General features: G+C 42.7%; 1 protein-coding gene across 5 annotated transcripts in view; it reads left to right on the top strand.

Annotated features, from left to right (window-relative positions):
• The window catches only part of GOLM1 (golgi membrane protein 1), a 175,835-nt gene that overhangs the window by 133,855 nt on the left and 15,510 nt on the right, over positions 1 to 26,470 (top strand). For 3 of the 5 annotated variants that reach the window (XM_030193677.1, XM_030193679.1, XM_030193678.1), the window contains exons 6-8: positions 4,116 to 4,266; positions 8,925 to 9,063; positions 9,603 to 9,839. In XM_030193677.1, the coding sequence (XP_030049537.1) occupies positions 4,116 to 4,266; positions 8,925 to 9,063; positions 9,603 to 9,839 (527 nt within the window). The remainder of the gene's footprint in view (positions 1 to 4,115; positions 4,267 to 8,924; positions 9,064 to 9,602; positions 9,840 to 26,470) is intronic. The other 2 variants (XM_030193680.1, XM_030193681.1) reach the window with 2 other exon arrangements.

Genomic DNA, 26,470 nt, shown 5'->3' with positions numbered 1-26,470 from the left:
TAAAAATGTACTGACTCAACTTCAGCTTGAATGTAAAAACTTACATTATAATATGTGGTTTAATTTATCATTCTATACTTATAAATTTTTGTCCTGATCTAAAGAACAAAACATTTAAAGCATAATATCTGAGTCAGACAATAGAAAAACAGGAAGGTTTGGTGTACAGACTCCACAGCCCTGCTGGATAGGGTTCAAGTTTGAGTGGCTTCCGGGGCCTATTGTTTGTCTTGGAATGTGGCTGCTGTGTTCCGCCTTAGGCAATTATATCATCTGCCTTATTGGTTAAGCTGTCCCCACACCAAACTAAAACCTTTAATATATGAGAAGCTGGGATTGTGTTTCCCATGTGCATTTCTTTTTATTTGTTAACTTGAAACTCATTTGCTACCTTTTTGCTTCTTAGTTAGATACTGCAGTAGCGACATCCTCTGTGCTGTGCATGGCAGCACTTCAGAGCATTCCTGTCTATTCAGCAGAACCTATACATAAAAACCAGCTAAAGTAATAAATGCACCGGGATCATGCTAAGACAAATTTGTAAATTTCCAAAACCAAAGAAGGTTCTGTCGCATATTATGGCACTCAAATTGCGTTTTGCAGAAGCGCAGAATTCTGGTATTGGCTGCTGAAAGAACTAGATTCTTTTCAACATCATAATCCTGTAGAAATGATTTTGTCCATGAATCTGAAGATCACACACATTCCTTCTCTAGATGTCTCAAACCAAGCAACCAGGTGTCCCTTGAAGCAAGAGAAGTATATGTAGTAAGCTAATGTTCAAATATGTTAATGGACCTGGCAATCCATCCTTGCCCCCTCACTATTCAGCATCTACCTGTCATCCCTCTTGACCCTCATTCAGTCTCTTGGTCTTGTTTCCTATGTTTACACAGGCAATACCCAAATTTTAGCCAGACTACCAACAGATGATGCCCACGAAGTAACTGCTCAACTCCCACTTAACCCGCATAGCTCTCTGGTTACATGATTATAAACTAAAATTCAATCCAGAAAATACAGTGCAATTATGGCTTATAGGCCACATATACCATAAATAGTGCAGCACGGCTTACAAAACGATAAAGGGAACTCAGAATCACAAATTTACATAGTCATAATTGATGAAGCTTCTAAAAAGTTAAAACTTAGAAAATAACCAAGTTTTGAGTAATGTAAAAAAACTACCATAATTAGTTTCTCAGTGAATTGAAGGGTGGTATTTGATTCTATTTTTATACAGCCTAATACATAAATCTTAATGAAAATACAGCCGTTTAACTAGGGTTACCATATTTGCCCTAAGAAAAAAGAGGACACATACCCCGCCCCCCTGGCACACCTCTTCCCTGCCCACACCCCACCCACACCCACCCACGCCCCACCCACGCCCCGCCCACACCCCCCTCCTCCAACACCGGAGATCCAGTTTATTCAACAAAAGGCTGTGGCCTATGGGAGATAAGACTTTAAAATAAGAATCCCAAATTTGTAAAAAAAAATGATGAGTACGCTTAGGAGAAACTGAGGCATCCCTAGTTTCCCAAATAGCCAATATATGTATCTGGTTCCTCCAACTCCAAAATGGAGGTGAGTCTGCTGATACCCAGGTTTGCATAATACATTTTGAGACCCACAAGCCACAGTTTGCGAAACAAACAAACCTCCCCTGGCCTTTCTCCCCAATCTCCTGAGGGCTCCCTACTTGTGTCAAAAAGACTGGGTCAAAAACTTCACCAAAAAGCTTGCCAGAAAAAGATTGAACCTTTGAACAACTCCAGAGAAAATTTAAAAACAAATTCTCCACAGCATGGTGTTTGATACACTGTGACTGGCGGAGGGCACAACCCCAGCATAAAATAATTGTAATTGAGAGATGCAAGCTGTATGTAAGATTCTATGTGTTTCCTCCTGCAAAGTAGCAGTAGCAACCACACTGGGAGTGCCTCGGAAAGCAGATAGCAATGTCCCAATCCAATCTTAATGACAATATGCAACTCATTCCCACCGAAAATCCTGCAGAGCCCCGAAAAAACCTCAGCAGCGCACCCCACACACAGAAAACACTCCAGTGCTGAAAGGATTTATTACACCATATTATTCCTCCCTCTGTTTTGTGTTTTAAAATGCTCTTCTTCTCTCTATTCCCGATCAACACATGATTGAACAGGAGAGCCATGTATTTTCAGTTCCTCCCCTCCCCCCCACCAACAAGAATACCCTCCCGCCTTTGACCCCTTCCTTAATCCTTTCCTTCAAATTCAAGCAGAGAAGTAGCCTTTTATCTTACTAGCTCCCGGGACACACACATAAATTATTTAAATCTTAAATCTTGATTCTTCTTACCTCGTTGTCCTTCTTCTCAGCCTCTCAGGTAATGGCGCCGGCCAGCAGGCTAAGTAGCAGGGCAGCAAGGAGGGCACACACAGACAGACTCCAGACGCTGCACGCTGCAGCCTCAGTCATCGTCGACTCGATTATATAGGGAGAAAAAGGCGGCAGGCAGGCGGCTGCAGTAGCTAAACTGGGCCTGCGTGCAGGATCGACAAATTGCATCAGCTGATGCAGGCAGGCGTGACACACAGCACGTACGCTGCCTGTAGCCTGCCTGCGTCGGCCCACGCCGCCGCGCTTGCATCAGAGGAGTCATGTGACAGGTCGGACGTCAGAAACCCGGACAAATGATCGGAAGGATGAAATCCGCCCGGACTCCCGACGGCGCCCTCAAAAAGAGGACATGTCCGGGGAAATCCGGACAGATGGTAACCCTACGTTTAACGTACCCCCAGAGGACAGGGAAATTGAAGCAGTAAATAATAATTCTTATCTAGCATCGTGATCTAGGGTAGCATATATTAAGGAGCAAGTCCATATAACATTAAAAAAAATAACAGTTTAAATTTAGATCAGGCTACCATAGGAAGCCAGTGCAGCTTCTAAAGTAAGGGCCTAGCACTCTCTCATACCTGGAAGTCCAAATGCCTGGTTCTCAGCTGCATGGCTCCACCATCGCTTGCAGGTCCTATCATGATATCCATCCATCACCCGGAGAGAAACCCTTAAGGGCGTAGGTGTGAAACACTTTCTTAATGGCACATACCTCCACATTGATAAAGTCCTGTTATAAGTTGTGCATGTTATATCCTGTCTGTCATATCTTCACTACCTCAGCGCTTAAGATCATCATCCATTCCCTGGTTATTTCAAGGCTAGATTGCTGTAGTGCTCTTGTCCAAAGCATAACAGTCCATGATCTTTGTCATCTTCAACTTGTACAAAATCTACTGTAAGATTGTTGACAAACTCCCATAAATATGACTGTATTGCACCCCATCTCAAAAGTCAGCACTGGTTGCTGATTACCCACTGTATCACCTACAAGCTTATACGTCTGATTTTTAAAGTACCGCACTCAGGTTAACTGCTTTACCTTTCAAGGGAGGTAAAACCATACATCTCAGGAGTCTTCGCTCCTCAGTCCAAAACCTACTTTTTGTTCCCTCATTCAAACGGGTCCGTTTTGAAACCATTTGCTGAAAACTATTCAGTATGAATGGACCTATACTCTGGAATTCATTGCCACTTTACCTTCAATTGTTATCAATAGAAATCAAACAAAATAAAACATGGAAAAGAAAATAAGATGATACCTTGGACATAACTTAGTCTTGGCAAATTTAAATTGGGCTTAAAGACATTCTTTTTTCAAGATGCCTACTCTGATATTGGCTGAGTTAGGAGCTTATACAGACGCTCTGCTGTGACCGGACCTTTTCCCTGTCACCCTATCTGATCCTGCTCTGTCCCTCCTCTCCTCTTGTTTCTCTGTCCTATTTCATTTGTAGTTCCTTTCATTGCTTTATTATATTGTAAATTTGTGAACTGCCCAGATGGCTTGTACTGTTGGCATGGTATATTAAACATAAACTTGAAACTTGGTTCGAGTAGATTGGTTTTCTACAGACAGCCATAAGATGATTTCAATAGTAGTAGCCTGGGACATGTGCAATCTGTGACTTTGTGATCTGTAAATAGGACGGGTTTTGGCAACCCCTTACTGGTGTTGGATCTGATTGAAGTGTGAAAAATGAGGATGGCTTTCTGTTTTTCTGAAGGACCCAGTGCAGCATTAAGATGAAAGAAATGACTGAACAGTGTGAGGAGAAGCTGAAGATGATTGCAGGAAATAATGTAGAAGGTTCCCAGATCAAACAAAGTATTGACGACAAAGGAAAGACGGACACCAAGACTTCAGAGAAACCAGAGGTGAGGATGAATGTTATTTTCATTCATTTACGCTTGTGAAGTGATCAGTCAGGGCCCAGTTTATCAAATGTGCTCATTCTCTACCTCTGGGTCAGACTTTTAGTAAATCAGGCCCCTGTAACACTGTCATTGTTTTCTTCTTGTAGAAACCACCATGAGTCAACAATTACTAGAACAAACAGGGAAACGGTACACAACTAAATATGGAAAACCATTCAGAGCTAAGACGTGGCTGAAACTGGGGTAGAGTCCTTAACATTGTGTTAGCCAGACTTTCCCCAGTGAGACCCTGTTTTAGCAGTTTATAATTCCACGTGACCTCTAGATAGTAACCAACACAATAAGCAACACATTGTTAGCTCCATTAACACAGAAAGACTGTAAAAATCTGAACTTTTTCAAGTTATGTGATATATTTACCATGACTGGGGGACGCAGACCAGTTGTGAGGTAGCTTCTTAGAATGCTTTTCACACCACAGCCACTCAGCCATCAGGTCAACCTATCTCTTTAGGTAGGGGCTGGGAGTAGAGAAATGGGATATCTAAGTGTACATTTGCAGTTGTGTGTATGTGCCTGTGGGTTTGGCTGGGGGTATGTGATTAAAGAGTGAATTATTGAGTGTGGTATGAGTGGGTGGGAGGATGTCTAAGTGTCAGTTGATGTCTGCATGCTTAAATTTTTGTGAGCAAATTGGAGGTGGGAGCAACTGAAGTGGGTAGGTGACAGTGGGTGAATGTATGGGGAATGAGCAACTTAGTTCATTGAGATCTTTTGGTCTGCTCTCACCCTACTTCCATCTCTTCCCCTTTCTTTCCCTTTTTTTTTCATGTCTCCTCTCAGTTGCTTTACCTGTTTTTGCCACCCCCAGATATACCACCTTTCTCGCATCTTCCGACCACAGGATCATGCCTGATCCCACACTGAACCACTCATCTGCTTCCCCCTACCATGCCTCCCAGATTCACTCCCTCACAATCGTCCCTTCATTCTCAAACTTTCCAGGCTCATTCCCTCACTTCCTTCTCAGTCTCTTCCCATTTGTGTCTCAAACTTCACCGCAGGCTTGTTCTCTGTCTGCCTCACTCCTTACCTCGCTTCCCTGACTTAATTATCATTTACACTCCACTCTCCTTACATATTGCTTAAAGTGCAGGCTTACGATATATGTCCGCTGGTCACATGATGTCTGCTGTATATGTTTTGTGTTTGGCTGTGTAGATGTGCTTGTTATCCCAATGAGGATTTTACTGCCCTATTTGGGGTCATGAGTTAGTTTGGAAAATGTTACTTAACTCTTCTTGAGCTTCCAGACCCTGCATTAATTTTGAGAGCGGAAATGGATGATTCTCTTAAAAATATAATAGTGGTTAATTATATCAAATTTCCAAGACTGATCTAAATATAATAAATACTGACCAAGTCTGCTGTGATTAGAGGAAAGCTGGGATACAGACCACTAAAGCTGTTCCACACTGTGGGACACCTTTGCTGTAGAGCAGTTAATTTTTCTCTGTGTAGATCTAGACTCTCCTGACCAATGTTCTCTCTTATTTTTGCTGGCCCATGTGTGCATGAAAAATATTCTGTGCACAAGTTTTCAGCCTCCACTCAATGTGTGTGGTATAATCTATGATCACAAAGCGAGAAAAAAAGTTTGTGCACTAGGTCCAAGGCCAAAACCTTTCCAACACCTGATGTATAAAAAGCCAATGGACTCGATTGAACGCCTTCTTGGCTTCTATTTAGTAGGTGGTAAGGGCTCACACGCTAACCCTGTAGTAATCGGGCAGTGCACGGCAATGTGGCTGCACTGCCGATTACATAGTAACATAGTAGATGATGGCAGAAAAAGACCTGCACAGTCCATCCAGTCTGCCCAACAAGATAACTCATATGTGCTACTTTTTGTGTATACCTTACCTTGATTTGTATCTGTCTTTTTCAGGACACAGACCGTATAAGTCTGCCCAGCACTATCCCTGCCTCCCAACCACCAGCCCCGTCTCTGTATTCATTCATACTATGTATTCAAACTGTAACCGGCTAACGCCATTAACGGTTATATGTAAGCCACATTGAACAGATACATAGTATGAATGAATACAAAGTGATATTGTGGTATGATGAGGTATATGTATGGTAGGAAATAGTTGGGGGGAACTTAGAGAGGGAAAGGGGGAAGAGGAGTCAGGTAATGTCCGTTATGGTCTTTGGTTATATTGTGTCACAAGTGACCGGTATTTTTATTTTTTATGTTGGATCAGTGGGTATGCTCTTCTGAACAAGTCTTTCTTTAGTGCTTTCTGAAAATTTAGGTGGTCGATCGTACTTTTTACTGCTTTTGGCAATGAGTTCCATAGTTGTGCGCTTAGGTAGGAAAAGCTGGTTGCATAGGTGGATTTGTATTTGAATCCTTTACTGCTTGGGTTGACCCCAGAAGAGATGTTTACTAGTTTGGGTGAAGAGTGATGCAGATCTGACAATGAATAATCCAATTTTATCAGTCTATCATTCAATATTCAGTTCTTTGTACTTCATTTGAAAATTGCCGCTTCTGATTTGTGTCACAGTGGTCCTTTCTTTGGATATGAGTAAAATTATAGTAATTCCTTACAATTGGGTTTGTGCTGGTGAGTTTCAGATGATCCCATTTGCTGCAAAAACACTGCTGCCAGGCTACTTCCTAGTAAGATTATTATCCTGGTGCTAATCTCATTACACTGGTTACTAGCTGAACAATTGTTTGTTTGTTTTTTTAAGGTTGCTTGTTTAGTGTATGATATGGTGCTGGGGGTTCTTAAATCTTTGGCAGCCTGTTTACACTGGTATCAGCTTCAAAGGCAGTTGCATACCTCTCAGTCAAAACTATTGACTTTCTATCCTTTATCAGCGATTACATTCTCCTCTATGTGGAAGAGAGCTTTTAAGTTACCGCAGCAAGGATTTGGAATGAGTTGTCTTTCGAGGTTTGTGTTTGTGCTCTGATGGGCAGATGATCAGAAGCCCCGTATTGTTTCAAATAGCGCGGGGCTATACTGCCCCTATGATCAGAGCTAATTGCATGCAAATATAGGCACGCAATTAGCTCTGATCCTAAGGGGAAAGTGTGGGAGGATTGTGCCTGAGCCACACTAGTTTGACAGGTCCTGGCTGTCAAAAGCCTGGACATGTCAAGCGAGAAAATGGAGGTCTGTGGAACCCCCATACTTTCGTTCTCTGACACCCCAACCCCCCTCCTGGCACAGCAACACGGGGGGAGCAGGAGGTCCAGCAGACCTCCAGCCCTCCCCCCTCCCAACAACCAAAATAGTAAGCATTCCCCATCTCCGTACCTTGTCAGTGGAGGAGGGAATAGCACACTCCCTCTTGCGGCACCATCTTCAAAATGGTGGCATCCTGCCCAGTGGATCTTGGGATGCGCTGGCAGGGCTTCCCAACCATATACAGTAAGGCCTTTTTTTAATACAAGCTAGAGAATGTGGGTTTCTTCATTAAATACAAAACAATGTGGCCAGACATGTTACTTTGAGGCAATACTACCCAAGTATGGTTGGTAGACATTATCATGTCTACCACTTCTGAGTCAGCACATTTTGGGAAATCTATTTTTCCTTGAGATAATCCAAAGAATACACACTCCAGAATTGTGCAGATTACCTGCTAAAACATGTTTTAGTAGGTAATAATTTCCTGCAGACTTATAAGGGTGATAGCAAATCTCTGGATGAATCAAAGCATGTCAATTAAATACAGTTGGCAGCTTAAATTGTGAATTGAGCAGGGGTTCTTTACTGCAGTCTTCAATGACTACAGACAGGTCTGGCTTTTGGGGGTCACTGAGCTATTCAGATGAAATTGTTAGACCAGATATAAGCAAGTATATCTAAGTATCTTTGTGGATATACTGAAAAACCAGGCTTGTTTACAACCCCTGATTTAAATATTTGCACACCCAAAAGTGTATATCCAGTAGGACTAGGTAAAAGGTGGCAAACACCACCATAAAAACTAGTATAAGAATATTTTAAAAATAAAAATCATGAGCCAAAGACCTTAAAGGCTTCATAGGTGCAAAAGAATGGAAGTTGCTAAGCTGCAGGGATTTATAGAGCTCTTTTGGCTCTTGAAAGCATGCCTTCTGATTTGGAAAGAACCACTATGGCAAAGGACAGTGAACGGGAGAGAAATTGAGAGCCAGGCTAAAGCTAACTGGTTTGCCCCTTGCTCAGTTAAGGACTGAAAGCAAACATCTTGTTTGGAGCCAACAGGTTATCAGGCCGAACTCTGAGATGTGTAGCTTGGAAAGTGGGCTGCCTCACTGTAGGGTACTGTAAGAGCAGAATCCTCTTGCATGCAGGTATAGATACATTCAGCCAATGGCATCTTGCTCTCCCACTGTTGGAATATAAATGGGTATTTCATACATGAAACAGTATACTGTTGGGGTAGAGAGGTGGTGACAGAGGGGACATCTTGAGAATAAAACTAAGGTATGGAAAGTGTGGTTGGTTGTGTCTATACTGCTGCTTTCAGATGTGCTTTTTTACCAAAATGATGTGCTTAGCAATTGAAGAATGAATACAGAAGCAGAGAAAGTTGAGAGAGTCTGTGAAGATGCAGATGTCCTTTTCTTGTGTGTGTTTATTACTAACTAGACACTTCGTGAAGAACTGAATAGCCAGAATCAAATTCCACCACAGGTGAACCCAGATGTGCAAAAAAAGGAAGACATGGTACCGAATCCAGAAACCAGTGAGGGAAAAGTTATTCAGATCAAGTCTGCAGACAATCAAGGTAAGACCCTCTGCCTGTAGTCCTAAAGAACTAATGCAAAGAAGCCTCCACACGAACAGGGGCATAATAGCAAATGGACCTTGTTTGGGTTAGGCCTACTCTGGGACATTTCCTGTTGCCCTACACTCACGGTTGATGTGACTTCATTAAAAACAAGAGAAATAGTTTGACACAGTGGGGGGGGGGGGGGGGGGGGGGGGGGGGGGAACCTCAAAAAGGTCTGTGCAGTAATGGCCAAGTGACAGTGCACACTGTAAGTAAGCAAATTTATTACCCACAGGGCTAGCTTTATTAAGCTGCCATCTTCCATCTACAAAATATTAATGTAGAGTTGGCTGGTGGGAAGACATACACTCCAGGGTTAATGTTGTGTTTGATTAAAGAGCAATAAATGTGTTTAAACTTGAGAACCCTTCCAGGCTGGCATTACTTAGCGCTCCTTCTCTCTCCCTTTAAAAATGAAATGGAGATTCTCACTTAAGTTAGGGCGATGTTTAATCCCATTTAACTGTGTAATAACTGTCTACATTAATATACAGAACAGAGGAGTTCAACTGTGGCTAAAGAGAGTGAATCATCTAAACCCCAGAATCTAGACGAGGGAAATCCCAATGAGAAAATGCCAGGGACATTGGTGGAGCCAGATAAAAAAGAAGACCAGGAAATGAAAACAGAGGAACCAGTGAATCTAGAAACAGAATTTGAGGATGAAGTGGAGAGAGAGAACCTTATCAGCCTTGATGGACAGCAGGATGACCAAGTAGTACCCAAAAATGGTTAGTTCTAGAGACATACCAGGGATGTATTTGCTCCCTCATAAACAGATAACCCATCTTAAATATACTGTAAAGTCAAATTTACATTTATAAAAAAAGAAAGAAAGAAAAAAGATGTGTGTAACTCGGCCAGGCAACCTGTGGCCACCTAAATTAGATTTGGCTAAAGTTAATCTTATCAGTTAGATTTCCATCTGAATAAACATCCTAAATCTGAGGCGAACATTAGTCACCTAAAACAGTGCTCAGTCTTTGGGAGCATAAACTTAGCTGGCTGTTGGTGGTAATCAACCCTAGTGGATTAAATTCTCTCCTGCACAATTCTAAATTAATCCCCTCTCCCAGTCTGCCCCTTTTTACTTGCCCACAGCAAAACTGGATATAGCTGGCCAAGACAGCCCTGACCCTCACCTCACTGAAACTTCCATGACCAAACTAGAAAGTCAAGTTTACAGTCCTCCCAACTTGGAGGTCCTTTTACAAAGGCACACTAGTGTTTTTAGCGCACGTGTTAACTGTGCACACGCTAAATGCTAGAGACGCACATATATTCCTATGGGTGTCTCTAGCATTTAGCGCATGCTAAAAATGCTAGTGTGCCTTTGTAAAAGGACCCCTTGGTTTCCAATGGTACAGGTAGTCCCCGCTATGGAGGTCGCCACTTGCACAATGTTTTTTTTTTTTTTTTGGGGGGGGGGGAACTTACCGCAGTGGTTTGCCGTTGCCTTCCACAGTCATCTGTACCCGCCGCCCCCCTTTTCCAAGTTAAGGCTTGGGTACTCACTGATTGAAAGTGGATGGACAGCTGAGTTGGCTAGAGGCCAGCTACCTGACAGAAATCCTATCCTAGTGTAGGATTTGAACTCAGGTCATGGGCACAGTAAGCAAGTGACCTACCAATTGCAGCATCAGGCCCCATATATTTCACAGCAAATTGCCAACTGGAAATCCTCAAAAGAAAAATAAGGCATAAAATATAATGGAAAAGAGGATGCAGTACTTACATACAGCCTAGGTCTAGTGTTTTTGACAGAGCAATACTAGATTCCCAAACTGGGAGTACCATAACTGTTGCCTTCTGGATTGGCCTGGGAAACCTCCCTTGGTCAGCTACATTCAGCTTTTTGGAAGGATGGATACTACTGTTTTTACTTCTGCAAATAGGATCTATTCATAACCTTCTGGCTTTAGAATTATACTCTGAAATAGTGGTGATGAAAAATCAAATCTAGGTTTGACTACCCGTGTTAAGTGCTTCTAGTGGTCTATATTTTTACTGAGGCCTAAACAGTATCTGATTAGGAGACTTCCATTGAACCAAGGGGGCTGGAGGAGATGGTATTGGTACTTAAGTAAAGATACACTAATTCAAAATCAGTTTAGAACTAGTGTCCAGCATGTTGTATTATCCTTCAGGCATGACATTATATCGAGGCCAGTATATCTACTTTAAGGACATTACACCAGAAATGTTCAAACTTAGTGTCATGGCTAAGTGCCAACATAGTGTTACTAATTTGGCTGGCCAAAGTTATCCTGGTAGAAACAATCTAATTTTCCTGTCACTAAATATTTTTTCTCATTTATCAAGGTCATTTATTGAAGTAATGAGTGGTACAAAACTGAGTAAACCAGAATAGATGAACAATAAGAACACATCAGAATAGCAGGTTGAACCAGTAAACTAGAAAAAAAGCAACATAATGGTGAGAGCCACACAACTAGAAAAACAGCCCAATATAATAAAAGGCAAAGTCTGACAACAAAAACTTTGGAGCTAAGTGCAACCTGACTTAAAAAACAAAACAAAAACCTTCTCCTAGAACCTGAACCCAAGCTCTCCACACCCCCCCCCCTCCCCAAATAGTGCCCATATGTGTCACAGGAGAAGAGCGCACAAAACAGCTCAGCCAGAACACAGAGCAGCAAGAAGACCCCTAGCTTCCCAGTGCCTTAAGCCGCATTGCTCTAAGTTTACCCATAGCATAAATGTAATTTAGCCTTGCAAGCCTGTAGTGAAGGAGGCTCTGAGCACTTTCAAAATTGGGCTAAAGTAATCTTGCATGTGTTAAGGCACTGCTGGACCTGAAAAGTTTGTGCATTAGTGAAGCCTGGGACTGACTTATTCAGCGGAATGTCCCAGTGGACATTGTATCTGAGCAAAACACACATTTGATATAGAACAACTCGCAAGTAAGCCCTGCCTTTGTGCAGTGCCACAAAATATGTTTGCTTAGCCCCAGCCCCACAGTCTCCATCAGTCAGAAAAACAGGCCAATGCTGCAGGTGTGCTGGGTTAAATACCACCTTTATAACACTTCTAGCAGAATTTTCTTGCAGGTTCCAAGACTTTAGTGTAGTATATATTGCAGTTTTCATTTTGTCCTAGTCCTCTGAGGAATAGGTCACTCTTAATTTTTTCTATTTATGTTGGTGAGCTACTGGTGTAGGTTGCTGTCAACACAATTAGCGATATAATGCAGAGATCAAGCCTTTTGTACAAAGGTAGCCTTCACACACATCCTGCAAAAAAGTCTGCTCATTAATATCAATGTTCAACCTGCTTATGGTCAAAAATACACCAGCAGCAAATTGAGACCCTGGTTCGAATGTTTTCTTTGCCATAATATCTCGACTGGAAGTAGATCAGGTCATCATTGTTAGAGCTACCCCAAATGCTCCAAATCCTGTAAGGTCCTGGCACAAACCCTGGTGGGGTTAAAAAATAATAGAAGTATGTCATGATACATGGAACTGGGAGTCAGTAGACATAAGATACCAGGCACACAGTTGAGTGGAGGAGTGGCCAAGTGGTTAGGGTGGTGGACTTTGGTCCTGGGGAACTGAGGAACTGAGTTTGATTCCCAGCACAGGCAGCTCCTTGTGACTCTGGGCAAGTCACTTAACCCTCCATTGTCCACCGCATTGAGCCTGCCATGAGTGGGAAAGCGCGGGGTACAAATGTAACAAAAAATACTACAGAACTACAGAGGCAGGTAAACAGCAATCTGGGAGCCGTTTCCTCCATGGAGGAAGCCACATTAAATAAGGAAAGCGGCACAGGCCAATCAGCCCACTGTTCTAAGTGAACCTATAACTTAGAATCCTACTCTAGAGCTGCCTTCGTCTGTGCAACTCTGTGATAAAGTATAAACTTGGGAACACCCCGTCCTCCCATCTTCCAGTCTCTATGCAGATGCTCTGGGCTGCTTATGATTCCAAATGAAGCAAAATATCTCCTTGGAGGCAAAATGGGTAACAACTGGAACAGATAATAGCATTCTAGACAAAATGTTCATTTTAATAGTAATCCTAGTAGACCATGAGAAAGGCAACAAGATCCAGCAGGAGGAGATGTGAATAGTTTGCATGAAAAACATCTGCAAAATAGGCAGCGTGATTACTGTATTTTTCGGACTATAAGACGCACTTTTTTCCCCCAAAATTTGGGAGGAAAATGGGGGTTGCGTCTTATAGTCCGAAGGTAGCGAGTTTTGGATCGCCCTCCCCTACTTACGCGACGCCATGTTCCCTGGTGGTCTAGTGACGTCGGGGCAGGAAAGAGATTCAAAATGGCCGTCGAGATTCTCGGCGGCCATTTTGAATCTCGCCGAGACCGTCAGGAAGCAGTCAGGAGCACGGAGAGCAGCGTGCTGGGCAGGAAAGAGGGGGCTCTTTCCTGCCCCGACGTCACTAGACCACCAGGGAACATGGCGTCGCGTAAGTAGGGGAGGGCGATCCAAAATTCGGACAAGACGCACCGGAGCACCTAGGTTTTAGAGGAGGGAAAAAGGAAAATTTTTTTTTTCCTATTTCCCTCCTCTAAAACCTAGGTGCGTCTTATGGTCCGGTGCGTCTTATAGTCCGAAAAATACGGTAACCCTCAAATATTTAAGATACTTGATGGAAAGGATCCCTTCAAATTTGCAACCACAGCCTCGTCCAAGGTAAGATTAACGCCTCAGTCTTAGCCATGTTAACCTTAAATCCAGAGATGCTAATGTAAGCCTGAAGCTCGCTAACCAAGTTAGGAAACAAGACCAAAGGTCGAGTAAGGGATAACTCATCATCTGCAAACAAAGCTAATTTGAAGTCTTCACCCCCCCATTTGTATCCCCGCAATGTCTGGGTTATCCCACGTTGCCGCTGCAAGGAGTTCCATCGCAAGGGATAATCCTGGTGGGGTAACCCTCCCCAATGAAAACGCAGAGTTTCCACCATTGATCTGCCCACATGCCCTTGGGTAGGAGTATAATGCCTTCACCCAAACTCAGAAACCTGTGTGTGTCACAATGTTGTAAGTGTGATCTAAAAACCCCAGGTGTAGCCTGTCAAAGACTTTTTCAGCATTGATACTTAGCAGGCAGGCTGGTATGGCTTCCTTAGCAGTAAGAATAAGATTTAACATTCTTCAAATATTAGCAGTTTGTGTTGAATGAAGGCAGCCTGATCTGGATGGATTAAGTGTGGCAAAAAGGAACTCAGCCGAGTTGCCAAAACTTTTATCAGTAGTTTAACATCAGTGTTTAAAACTGAGGTGAGGTGGTAAGACTGAATCCAATTTATCCTTGTGTTAGGATAACAGAGATTTAAGCTTCCATCATTTTATAAGGCAAAAGAGCCCCATCCAGCACACTGTTAATATCGCTCAACAGTGGCGAATTATAGTACAAATTTTTTATAAAACCTGTTTGAAAATCCATCCAATTCAGAGGCCTTGTTATAAGGTAAAAATTTAATCGCTGCCAAAACTTCATCCAAAGAAACCAACTGGTCCAGTCGCTGAGCTTTATAACAGGCAAACTCACTTTCCATTATGTAGCCTTCCACTATGCCAGCAGGTGGAGATAGGTATCAGCACAGTTTTCAGTTCTCTATCTCTCTTGGTATCCAGTCCAGTTCCTCAGTATTTTCTATTTCCAGCAAGTGGATGGATATGCTTTTCAGCCTCTGGTTCTGAATGACTTGCTCCTGGTCCAGTTGGTAATATGATCCCCAGTTGAGCTTTGCGGATGACTTGAGTCTGCAGAGTAATAGATGGAGGTCTCCAGATCCCTTTCTATGGTGCTCCACAAATTTACTTCTTTACTCCCTTCATCTGTTTTCTCTTGAGCTCTCCTTTTCCAGCACAACAACCTTAAAAAAAAAAAGAAAGAGGTTTATTGTAGAGCATAGGACAGATTGTCAGTCCAGATGCTTTCTCACTGGGGATTAGACTTGTAGAGACAGTGGTAAGTTTGACTCCGAACACTTGGAAGGCTACAAGTTCTACTTGGTGCAGGGGAGGGATCCTGACTTTCTGCTTGGGTCTATTCACCATGACTTTTTCCAGTCAGGGTGAATGGTATTTACTGGGGAGGCAATTAAACAGTTTTCACGCTGTGAGACCCAGTGGCCAGCATCGGGGCATTGCAGTGCATGCAAGCTGTGAATCCTGCGGGATGTGGGGAAAACGGTTGGCGGCAGCACATCTTCGGATTTGGCACAGCATCCAAATATGCCGGGAACTTTGGGCTGTCCGGCAGGGCAGTTGCGCAGTTTGATGTAGGAGAATAAAGGAATGGGCACCATTTTGTTGGGGCCGACTGGCAATGAGGAACAGCCTCTGATTAAACACAGAGCACATCCACAATTTTAAAACCTCTGGGCCCAAAAGAGCATTCAGATAAGCCTGGTGAAAACATTGCTCTTACTCCAGGCTTATTTACTGAAGCAGGGACAGTCAGTTGCTGCAAGGTGCTTCAGCTTCTTTCCCGCTGCTCCTATGGCTCCTAAGATCTCATTTAGACCTTTGGGAGTGGGCAGTAGTGGCTATCTCTGTTTCTCCGTCCTTATCTGATTTGATCTTGGTCTATTCGGAGGAGCCATTAGAGGAGAGAGATGACCCAAAAGTACTGAGGTGGTTTCATAAAGAGGAGCTCAGTACTCTATTTCTGAGGTATGAGCGGTGCTTTCCATTTGAAGAGCCTTCTGCTTCTGCATCAGGAGTTCCATCTTCATCAATCATGATCATGAGGGTGCTTAGAGGTCAGTCTAATGCCTTCCCCTTGTGTACAGACATTCAAGACCTGATAACAGCAGAATACATCTCACTGGATGTGGGGCTGAGAATGAGAAGAGCTATGGCTTGCCTCCATCCATTGGTTCTGGAGGAGAAAGAGAAATTGCAGTTTCCCAGGGTGGGCTCCCTGGTTATGGCGGTGACTAAGAAGACCACCTTGTCTTTGGAAGGGGGCATTGCCCTAAATGACCTACAGGATAGGAAGCTAGAAGTCTCACTGAAACAAGCTTTGAAGTGGCCTCTTTGGGCCTTCAAGCGACAGTATGGAGCTTGTTCGTGGCTAGAGGATGCCTGACGTGGCATCAGCAGTCTGCAACCACAATATGGGCACTATAATGCCCAGCTGGAAGCAGGGTTGGCCTACTTGGCAGATTCTATTTATGACATGTTATGGATTGTGGCTGCAGTAGGTCTTTGATTGTCACGGTACATCGGCAGCTCTGGTTGCGGCATTGGGCAGTATTGCCAGTAATGACTAATTAAACTTCTCTTTTGGGGCAAGTGGCTGTTTGGAGTAGATCTCAGTAACTGGGGGAAACTAAGCCACAGCGGTTGCCGTAGGATAAGCCGAAAGCCTCTGGTCGTCCATCTTCAGGGGGCTCTTGATTTCGAGATAGTAGATGGTACTGGCCTGGTCATCAACAATAGGATCAGAAATCCTTTGTCATCTAGAGGTGTGGGCCAAAACTACGTCAGACCAGTGGGTTATGGATATCCTTATAGATGGCTACAAGTTGGAGTTCCTCCCACCTGGTTGCTCCTCTCTTCTTGAAGTCTCCGTGTCAAAGGGGAACCAAACGGTTGAGGTTCAGGTCACTGTAAATTCCTTGCTGGTGCTCCAGGCAATTGTTCCAGTTTCTCAGCCCGAACAGGGACAAGGCTGATACTTTGGAGCATATTTTCAAAGCACTTAGCCTTCCAAAGTTCCATAGGTTTCTATGGAACTTTGGAAGGCTGAGCCCCTTGGTCTACTTCATTGTTCCAAAGAAGAAAGGCACCTTTCGTCCAGCCTTAGATCTCAAGGGTCTAAACCGCTGCCTCTGAGTGTTCTGCTTTCACGTGGAAACACTAAGAGAAGTCATAGCCTCGGTTCAAGTGGGAGAATTTCTGACTGCCCTCTATCTCAAGCAGGCATACTTGGCTGCTGCATCAGAGATTTCTGTGTATTTTGGTGCTGAGCCATCCCTTCCAGTTCAGAACTTTGCCCTTCGGCTTTGCTGTGGCACCAAGAATGGTTATCAAAGTTTATGATGGTGGTGACCAGGGAACCAGTTCACCTGTATCTTGATGATTGGCTCATTTGTGCATCATCCTATTCAAACAGCATCTTTCGCCGCCATGTTCTGATGTGGCAAAAGACAAACTTTTCCATCTTCTGCAGTCGTTGGGTTATATGGTCAATTTTGAGAAGAACAGACTAACTTTATCACAGACACTGGAGTATCTGGGTGTTCTATTCAACACTGCAAGGGAGAGGATCTTCCTCACAGAATGCAGGAGATCGAAGCTGGTTCAACAGATTAATCTTCAGTAAAGGCAGGGCCTATGGTTCAGGTTCTGGGGTCAGTGACAGCAGTGATGGAAGTGGTGCCATGTGCAAGGGCTGATATGTGGCCGTTACAGGAGTCTCTTTTCAGCCACTGGTCTCCGGTTGTCACAGAAGTATGACTTCCATCTTCCTGGGACACTGGTTGCCAGACAGAGGATGCAGTGCTCATCACCCAGTAATTTGACCTTCGGAACTCCCTTCCCGATCATACAATGGGAGGTTGTGGCAATGGACACTAGCAAGTCAGGTTGGGGATCTCATTATGGCACCTGGATGGAACTGGAATCTGGTGGACAATAAATGGCTTGAATCTAAGGGCACTGCAGAATGCCTTACTTGACTTTGCTCCCTTCTGGTGGGGGCTCCGGGCCAAGTTTTCTCTGAGGAGTGCAACGGTGGTGGTTTATATCAGCAAGCAAGGCAGGCCCTGCAGTTATCCGATGGTGGCGGAGGCGGCCTCCCTTCATGAGTTAGGCGGGAGAAAAATTCTTTTTCTGCTTGTTGGCAGCTCATATCACTGGATCCTTGAATGTGGAGGGGACTTTCTCAGCTGGCACTCCTTGTATCCAGGAGAATGGGAACTATCTAGCCAGGGTTTTCTGTTGATAATGGACTGATGGGCGTTCTCCTCCACTTCTGGACTTGATGGCGATAAAAAGGAATGCCATAGGGCCCAAGTTATTACTATTATTTGGTACATTTGTATCCCACATTTTCCCACCTATTTGCAGGCTAATGTGTACATTGGGAAAACAAAACAGGGCTTGATGCCCTACTGCAGCCCTGGTTGGAGGTACATCTACTGTATGTCTTCCTCTTGGCCCATAGTGGGCCAAATGATGAAAAGCACATTGCAATGGGTTTGAATAATTCTTGTAGCCCAAATTGGACGTGGAGGTCATGGTATGCGGACCTGTTTCAGCTGCTACGTGGGGATCCTCTGTCTTCTGCAGATATATGGCCTATTGAAGCACGATCCGGTGCTCATGGAGGATCACTGCCTCTTTGGTCTTAGGCTTGGCCATCGAAAGGGCTCTGAGATGAAAAGCTATTCTGATTCAGTCATTGCTACCTTGCTTCAGGCTTGGAAACTCTCTATAGCCATAACTGAAGAAAGTGGATTGCTGACAACTCAAGATCTTGAATTTCTGCAAGTTAAGAATCCTGTTATACTTACAATCTATATCCTCCAAAAATACATAAATCTCTAACTAATCCTCTAGGCATACCAATTGTGGCAGCGATTAGGTCTATTTTAGAATCTTTGTCTATTTTTGTGGACATATTTTTAAGACCTGTGGTCCCAAAAATTACCTCCTACATTAGAGAGACTGCTGACATCAGTAATAATTAAAAGAAGTACAGGTTGCAGGTGAAGTACTTCTAGTGACATTGGACATAGAGTCATACACAAATATCCTGCAGGATGAAGCCATTGAAGTAATGGATGCATTTTGTCACTGCGTTCCAGTTGAATTTAGTTGATTTGGCAGCAATAGCCCTGAAGAAAAAGTTTTTTTTTTTTGTTTGTTTTTGATAGTAATTTTACCAACAAATGAAAGGCACCTCCATGGGGGCAAACATGGCCCCCCTTGGTGGCAAACCTCTATATATTGTAGCATTTTAAGAAAATTCTTCAAACAAAAGATATAGAATGAACAAATTGCATTATGGTGAAGCTATATTGATGACATCCTCATAGTCTGGAAAGAAACAGAGAAGGAACTCCAGGATTTTTGGAAAACATTGAATGAATTTAATGTAAACCTTAAATTTCAGATGTTTTGATAGAAATGCGTCCCTTCCAAGACATCTGAATTAAATATGAAGATGTGACCTTCCAGAGTGACTTGTACAGAAAACCTATTAGACTTTAAGAGCTGTCATAATCATACATTGAAATGAATCTGCCATACAGCCAAATCCTAAGATGCAAACGTTTGTGTTCAAAGGACTTTGTTTAAAAACATAAAAACAGGAAAATGAGATGGACATGGGTATCCCTTTGAGGCTATCGCCCAAGGGTACAGCGGAGCTGCAGCTGCTGATAGGGATATGCTACTACAGCCAAGAAAAAGAGAACCCAATAATGTTGTATGTGCACTACCATTCACAGGAGGAGGAGGAGTGGCCTAGTGATTAGGGTGGTGGACTTTGGTCCTGGGGAACTGAGGAACTGAGTTTGATTCCCAGCACAGGCAGCTCCTTGTGACTCTGGGCAAGTCACTTAGCCCTCCATTGCCCGCCGCATAGAGCCTGCCATGAGTGGGAAAGTGTGGGGTACAAATGTAACAAAAATAAAATAAATATCTATCATGACATCATCAGGATTTTAGGTAAATATTGGCAAAAATAGAGATGATTTCTCACATGAATGAACAAGGATATCTTTCAGATTTTGTCCGTTCTGCCTTTCAAAGGACACATTGACCCAGATAGTCAAAGACCTGTGGGACATTATAAGTATGGATCATGCTCTTTGTGTAGAGTCAATATTAACATTTTGTTCATTCCATGATTGGTGACAGATTTCAACTTAGAAGCTCCACTAACTGTAAAGCTTAGCATCATCTATATTGCAAAATGTCCATGTGGATCCCTCTATATGGATTTTGGAGCACAAAAGTACACTTAAAGGAAGTGAATTTATCTTCTTGGGCAGACTGGATGGACTGTGCAGGTCTTTTTTCTGCCGTCATCTACTATGTTTACTATGTTTACTGAGTAACCGCTGGTGCAGCACTCCATAGAGAAGTATCACGTTTTATTGTTTTAAATCTTTATTTAAACTTTTATCAAACATATATTTATGAGTGATAATGCACAAATCGAATTAAATTCCATCCAATATTAAAAATAAATTCTACAGGAAATAATAATAATTTACTAACGACCACTATAATCATGAAAACGATCCAAGAAAGAAATAGAAAAGAATTCTTGCTTAAAACAAGCAGTTTCAAATTATATTAAATTCAAATAAGTAGCTACTATCCCAATTGGGTTACTCAAGTCTGCATACAGCGTTGCATAAGTGACTAGACTTGTATGTTGACCTCTTCTCTGCTTTTTAGAAAATCTTCTAATTGTTTTGGGTCAAGAATTGATATGCTTGGACTGCAAGATTACTCTACACACACATGGATACCTCAAAAGAAAATTTGCCCCAATTGCCAAAGCTCTTGGGCGCAATAGCAAAAACATCTTGCGTCTCTTTTGAGTTTCCCTGGATAAATCCGGGAACACTCTCACCTTTGAACCCAAAAATAATGAGTCCAGATGCCTAAATGAAAGCCTAAGTACTGCGTCTCTGTCCATTTTCAGTGCAAAGGTTACAAGCAATGTAGTTCTTTGTGTTATCACCTCAAGAGACGACCCTAGGAATGTTGTTAAACCCATTGCTCCCTGTTCTGAAATATTTTCTGGTGTCTTAACACCAGTCTGTAAATAATATGCCCTAGTTATTGGGGGCAATGAGCTTTCAAGCATTCCCGGAGTTTCCATTAAATACTTTTTAACCATTTGTGTCGGGACAATCAATGGTGACCTCGGGGAAATTTATAAACGCAAAGTTAGTCTCTTAGATTGATTTTCCAAGTATTCCAGATGTCTTAGGGTAAATTCTTGTTCTTTTAGTAAAGTTTGTTCCACAAGTTCAATTTTTCCAACTTTCTCAGACAGTCTTTTAACCGGACGCTTGGCTTTCACCAGATTTTAACTGAATCAGCGCAGTCTCTGACAAAACTTTAATTGTCCCCATATTTTTTAAAATTACTGTTTGCAATGCAGATTGGGTCTTAGAAGTCAAGTCCCAAAGTGACTCTAAAGTCACTACGGCTGGTTTAACTACCTCTCCCATTATACAGTCTGTAGGGGGGCTTTTGAAACTTGCTCCAATATACTCACTGCCCTAGAAGACACAACAGGAGAAGTTGTTTTTTCAGGTTCCAAGTTTTCAGCTCCAGATGTCTTCTCTAGCAAACTCCCTCCCTGCTCAATCGGGACTCTTGCCACGTTGTCAGGGCTTGCTTGGAGATTCTCCCTTCCAGGTTGTGGGGGCGCCGCACGCTCAACAGGGCTAAGGAAGCCCCGTCTACGCTGCTGTCCTGCTCCAGAGAGCAGGCTCCTGCAGTTGGAGGTAGACGCCATCTTGGGACTAGGAAGCACTGTGAAGCGGTCCAGCGTCGTCTGCTGGAGATGGGGCACTCCGTTTGGGATGGAGGGAACAGCCCGAACCTTGCCCCTACGCTTGCCCATCTTCGATGGGTAGGAACTCAGTGGCGTTCGCGTGGGCCGGATCGAAAGTGCGTCCGTTGACGCTACTCAATCGGTCGCCATCTTGGATCCTTCTAACTATTATTGTCTCAAGTATCACGTTTTTGAAGATTACTGTTTTTACATTCTCAGCATGCCATGTCCCTCATGGTGGGGTGGGGGGGGGGGGGTGGTGATTTGGACAAACTATATGGCAGACTGAGCAAAGATTCATATATAAGTACAGTAACACCCCATGGTTTGAACCAAGAACTTGATTTTTCAGAGTTCCTTTGTTCGTGGTCTATCTGTGCAACCACTTTTTGATATTTTTTGTACTTCATCATAGTAACAAATTGTTGTGGACATTCTGACTGCATTTCTGTTGGTTTTTGTAATTTTACATTGTTTTTTTAAAATCCAGAATATATTGTTTCTAAACTGATCCCTTTGAAATGTTTTTTATGAGATGGCTTTCCCATATTTTTCTTGAAAAAAGCAGGAGATCTCTCTACGACAGAGTCACAGCAGACAAAAGTCGAGGCTGACCAAAGATGAATCACCACTGGAGATATAGTCCAACAGTCTTTCTTAATGCAAACTATGAGGCAAGAGGTAAACATAGTACTTTTCAAAAACACAATATGATTAAACACATGTGACAAAATAAAAAGCAACCAATTGGTTGCTTTTAGTTTATCTTTATTTTGTCATGTTTTTAATGTTTTAATTATTTATCTCTTGACTCATAGAGTTTATTACTTGACCCCTGATGTAGGCGCTTACAAGCACCAAAACACGGACCGTGTTGGGTCCTTCCTTATTTGCATTAATAAAGACTGTTGGACTATATCTCCAGTGGTGATTTGTCTTTGGTCAGCCTCTACATTTGTCTGCTGTTACCCATATTTTATCACCTTTTTTTTCACTTTATGGTCTGGTAGGATCTATAATTGGTTGTCTTTCACTGTTTTTAGTATGTTTGGTAGCTTTTAGATGTTTATATATTTAAAGGACTTTTTGATATTCTGAGATTTCTTCCATGGTTGGAGTGTATTGATGACATCATTGAAACACAGTGAGATCAGTGGAATGCATAGAATCATTTCTTGTAACAATAGGACTGTCTTCAATGTGTTTCAGCATTTTTTAAATCATTTTGATTGATTTTTAGAGACCTAGATGCTTGTGTTTTGTTTTGTTTTTTACAGTGATTTTAGTTATAGATCCTAGAACATCTTAAGATGTTCATTTTCCATGTTTGGTTTGGATGTTTTAGCGATATAAAATGGGTGTCAACTTCTTTTATGTTACATTTTAACAGTTTTAAATTATTATGATTTTTTTTACTCTATTTTATGATTACCACTGTTTTTGGATTCAGAGTTACTTTAAGATGTATTCTGCATTAGACATTTTTTATGCTCATTATGTATGCATGACAGTGTGCATATAAGCTAGGATGCCACATCATGTTTGGATTTTACTGACTACACAACGTTCTCAGGAAAAGACTAATCTCAGAGCATGTTAGTACATATTTTGTTTATGGCCGACAACCTCTTTTAAGTTTCCTTTTTGCCCATATGTTTTTTCTTTAACAATGGTGGACATTTTATCTCTACATTTGTAGTGCTTTTAAACGTTTTAATGGCTGTACCAGCCAGTCTGATTTGAAGTGTTACACTAGCTGGGTAAGTTTGTGTGATGGCTTTTATACTCCTTTTTATTAAAGTTTAAGTACATAAGTATTGCCTTACTGGGACAGACCAAAGGTCCTTCAAGCCCAGCATCCTGCTTCCAACAGTGTCCAATCCAGGTCACAAATACCTGGCAAGATCCGCAAAAAGTACTATTTTATACTGCTTATCCAGAATAGTTGATTTTCCCCCAAATCCAATTTTGATAATGGTCATATGGACTTTTCCTTTAGGAAGCCGTCCAAACCTTTTTAAACTCTTCTAAGCTAACCGCCTTTACCACATTCTCAGCAACGAATTCCAGAGTTGAATTCCTTTTTGAGTGAAGAAAAAGTTTCTCTGATTCATTTTAAATTTACTGCTTTGTAGCTTCATCGCATGCCCCCTAGTCCTAGTATTTTTGGAAAGCATAAACAGACACTTCACATCTACCTGTTCAACTCCACTCGTTATTTATAGATCTCTACATATCTCCCCTCAGCCACCTTTTCTCCAAGCTGAAGAGCCCTAGCCGCTTTAGCCTTTCTCATAAGGAAGCCGTCCCATCTCCTTTATTATTTTCGTTGCCCTTCTCTGCACCTTTTCTAATTCCACTATATCTTTTTTGAGATGCGGCGACCAGAAATTTAACACAATATCGAGGTGCTGGTCGCACCATGGAGCGATACAAAGGCATTATAACATCCTCATTTTTGTTTTTTCATTCCTTTCCTAATAATAATACCTAACATTCTATTGCTTTCTTAGCCGCAGCAGCACACTGAGCAGAAGGTTTCAACGTATCATCAACGATGACACCTAGATCTCTTCCTTGATCTGTGACTCTAATGTGGAACCTTGCACGGCACAGCTATAATTTGGGTTCCTCTTTCCCACATTCATCACTTTGCACTTGCTCACATTAAACGTCGCCTGCCATTTAGACGCCTAGTCTCCCAGTCTCATAAGGTCCCTCTTGTAATTTTTTCACAATGATTACTATCTTCCACGTTGGATTTGGCGGACCGCCTGCCTTGTGTGTTCTGTCTTTTGTTCTATACAAGTTGTCCAGAGATGAGAGGTCAACATGTTTGCTTTGTCTGGTTAGTGTTAGGTTAATGAGGAGTTGTTTATTCTGAGTTTCTCCTTACTACTTGTCTATGTAAATGCTGAGGAGCTGGACTTGGATGCCAGGAGCTGTCAACTCATTTTTCAGTTCTCTTTCTCCACCTGCTAATTGGACAATGGAGACCTGCATGGGAACGGGGTTCACAGGAATTCGATGGGAATCTCTGGGGCTGTGGGGTTCCCTTGGGGATGGAAGCAATTCTGCGGGGTTCCAATGAAACTGTAAGCTGCACCTGCACCAGCCTCTCACCTACCAAGTACCAAGTTCTTTGAATGCTACCGCCGCCTCCTCCTTGCTTTAACAGTGCAGATGCAGAAATTCTTCCATTAAAACCCTTTAGTGTCAAATGTTCCCGTAATAAGCCATCTGGGAACAGATTGATGGGAACATTGGCCACTAAAGGGTTAACCCTCTCTGCTCCCTGGTTGACGCACAGGCTTCAGCTCTGACCCAAGCACATGCATCGGAGGTCACCTGACCTACTGGTTTGTGCATGTGGCAATCTTTCAGCATATAGTGCCAGCGAATCGGGATGAGTCATGCAAGTTCACATCAGTGTGTTCCAAGTTCTGTCCTTCCTTGCCTGCAGTGCTGTGCATTGAAAGCATATAAATTTGCCAGGGTAAGGTCTGCCAGTGCCCATTTGTAGTGGACAAATAAGTAACAGCCACCTGTGTTTCTTGATTTTAACAACCTGAGCACTAGAATTGCAGCCCCCACATCTTAGAACTTGTATTAGCTGAGGACAACAAGGAAGTGGGATAGAGTCTGAACTGAAGCAGACCCCCCTCATCACCTTAAAATGTGTTTTCTGTAAGAAAAGAAAAGATTATCTCAGTTGCTCTAGTCCCTTATATAGACGCTGTTGCTTAGCTGGAGAGTTCAGTCCCTTCACATTAAAGGTTGCAATAGACAAATGTAATTAAACAGATATAAGGACATTCCCCCCCCCCCCATAAACAAGAACTCCAGTTCTCCCACACCAATCTCTGATCCCATGTTCTGGCAAAAGTCCTTAACCCCCTTGTACCCACAAACCAGATCCCCCCCCCCCCCCACCACCACCAATGTGAGGTCTGTAGAAGTGCCTGAGCCACCCACTCAAATATAACCCTGCCCTTCCCCCCACATGTGACACATTTATCACTCTCACTCCCATTACTTTAAACCAATCATGCTTGAATAATTACACTCCTCTTTCCCCACATACATTCACAAATTTAACAGACAGGTGTCCAATTGAGCTAGGTAGGACATGTTCACTTCAGATGTCCAAAGCACAGTGCAGTTGTATAACATACACTAAGCTCCGCACAACTTGTAGGGTGTCTACAGCCTCTGCTATTTCAGAGACCAGCTGTCACTAAACACCCACAACTTTGGTGCTGGCACAGGAGCAGAGGGTAGGCAAAGGTGGTGTTGAAGAGACCACAGCAATACCTGCCTCCTGTAAATCGTCCATGCTTCATCAACCATTTTAACTTTATAATTTCCCTGTGGCTCCAAGCAAAGGACTTAAAGGGAAAGGCCATTTTTATTTGATTGTTCTCTTTATATGGGCATTCCAGTACTGGACATATCTAGCATATCTTAGCTAATGTAAATAAGAAATATCCTGGCAGACCTGATTAAGCACACCTTGGAAGCAAATAGAATCACCTAAGCATTGCAAATTTTATTTACAATGTCATGGTCTGTTCTGCAGCTTGGTGCGTCTTCTCCAGCTCCACCAGGCCACACTCCAAAAGCTAGGCATATAGGGTTTGTACAATGGTTGGAATATCTGTCCCCTCGCTTTCTTCACATCGTAGAGTTTAATTGAAGCTCCTCACGTTTCAATAAGTGCACTGCGGTCTGAGCATGCGCTTCAGGGGGGGGGGGTTAGTATGCTCCTCCATCAACATCTATCATTGTACCCAGCTCGCACAGATAAACATGCATAACATCAATCTTATCCAA

Source organism: Microcaecilia unicolor, chromosome 2 (genome assembly GCF_901765095.1).
Source record: "Microcaecilia unicolor chromosome 2, aMicUni1.1, whole genome shotgun sequence".
Classification (NCBI taxonomy): Eukaryota; Metazoa; Chordata; class Amphibia; order Gymnophiona; family Siphonopidae; genus Microcaecilia; species Microcaecilia unicolor.
This window is presented reverse-complemented; position numbering and strand designations above follow the sequence as displayed.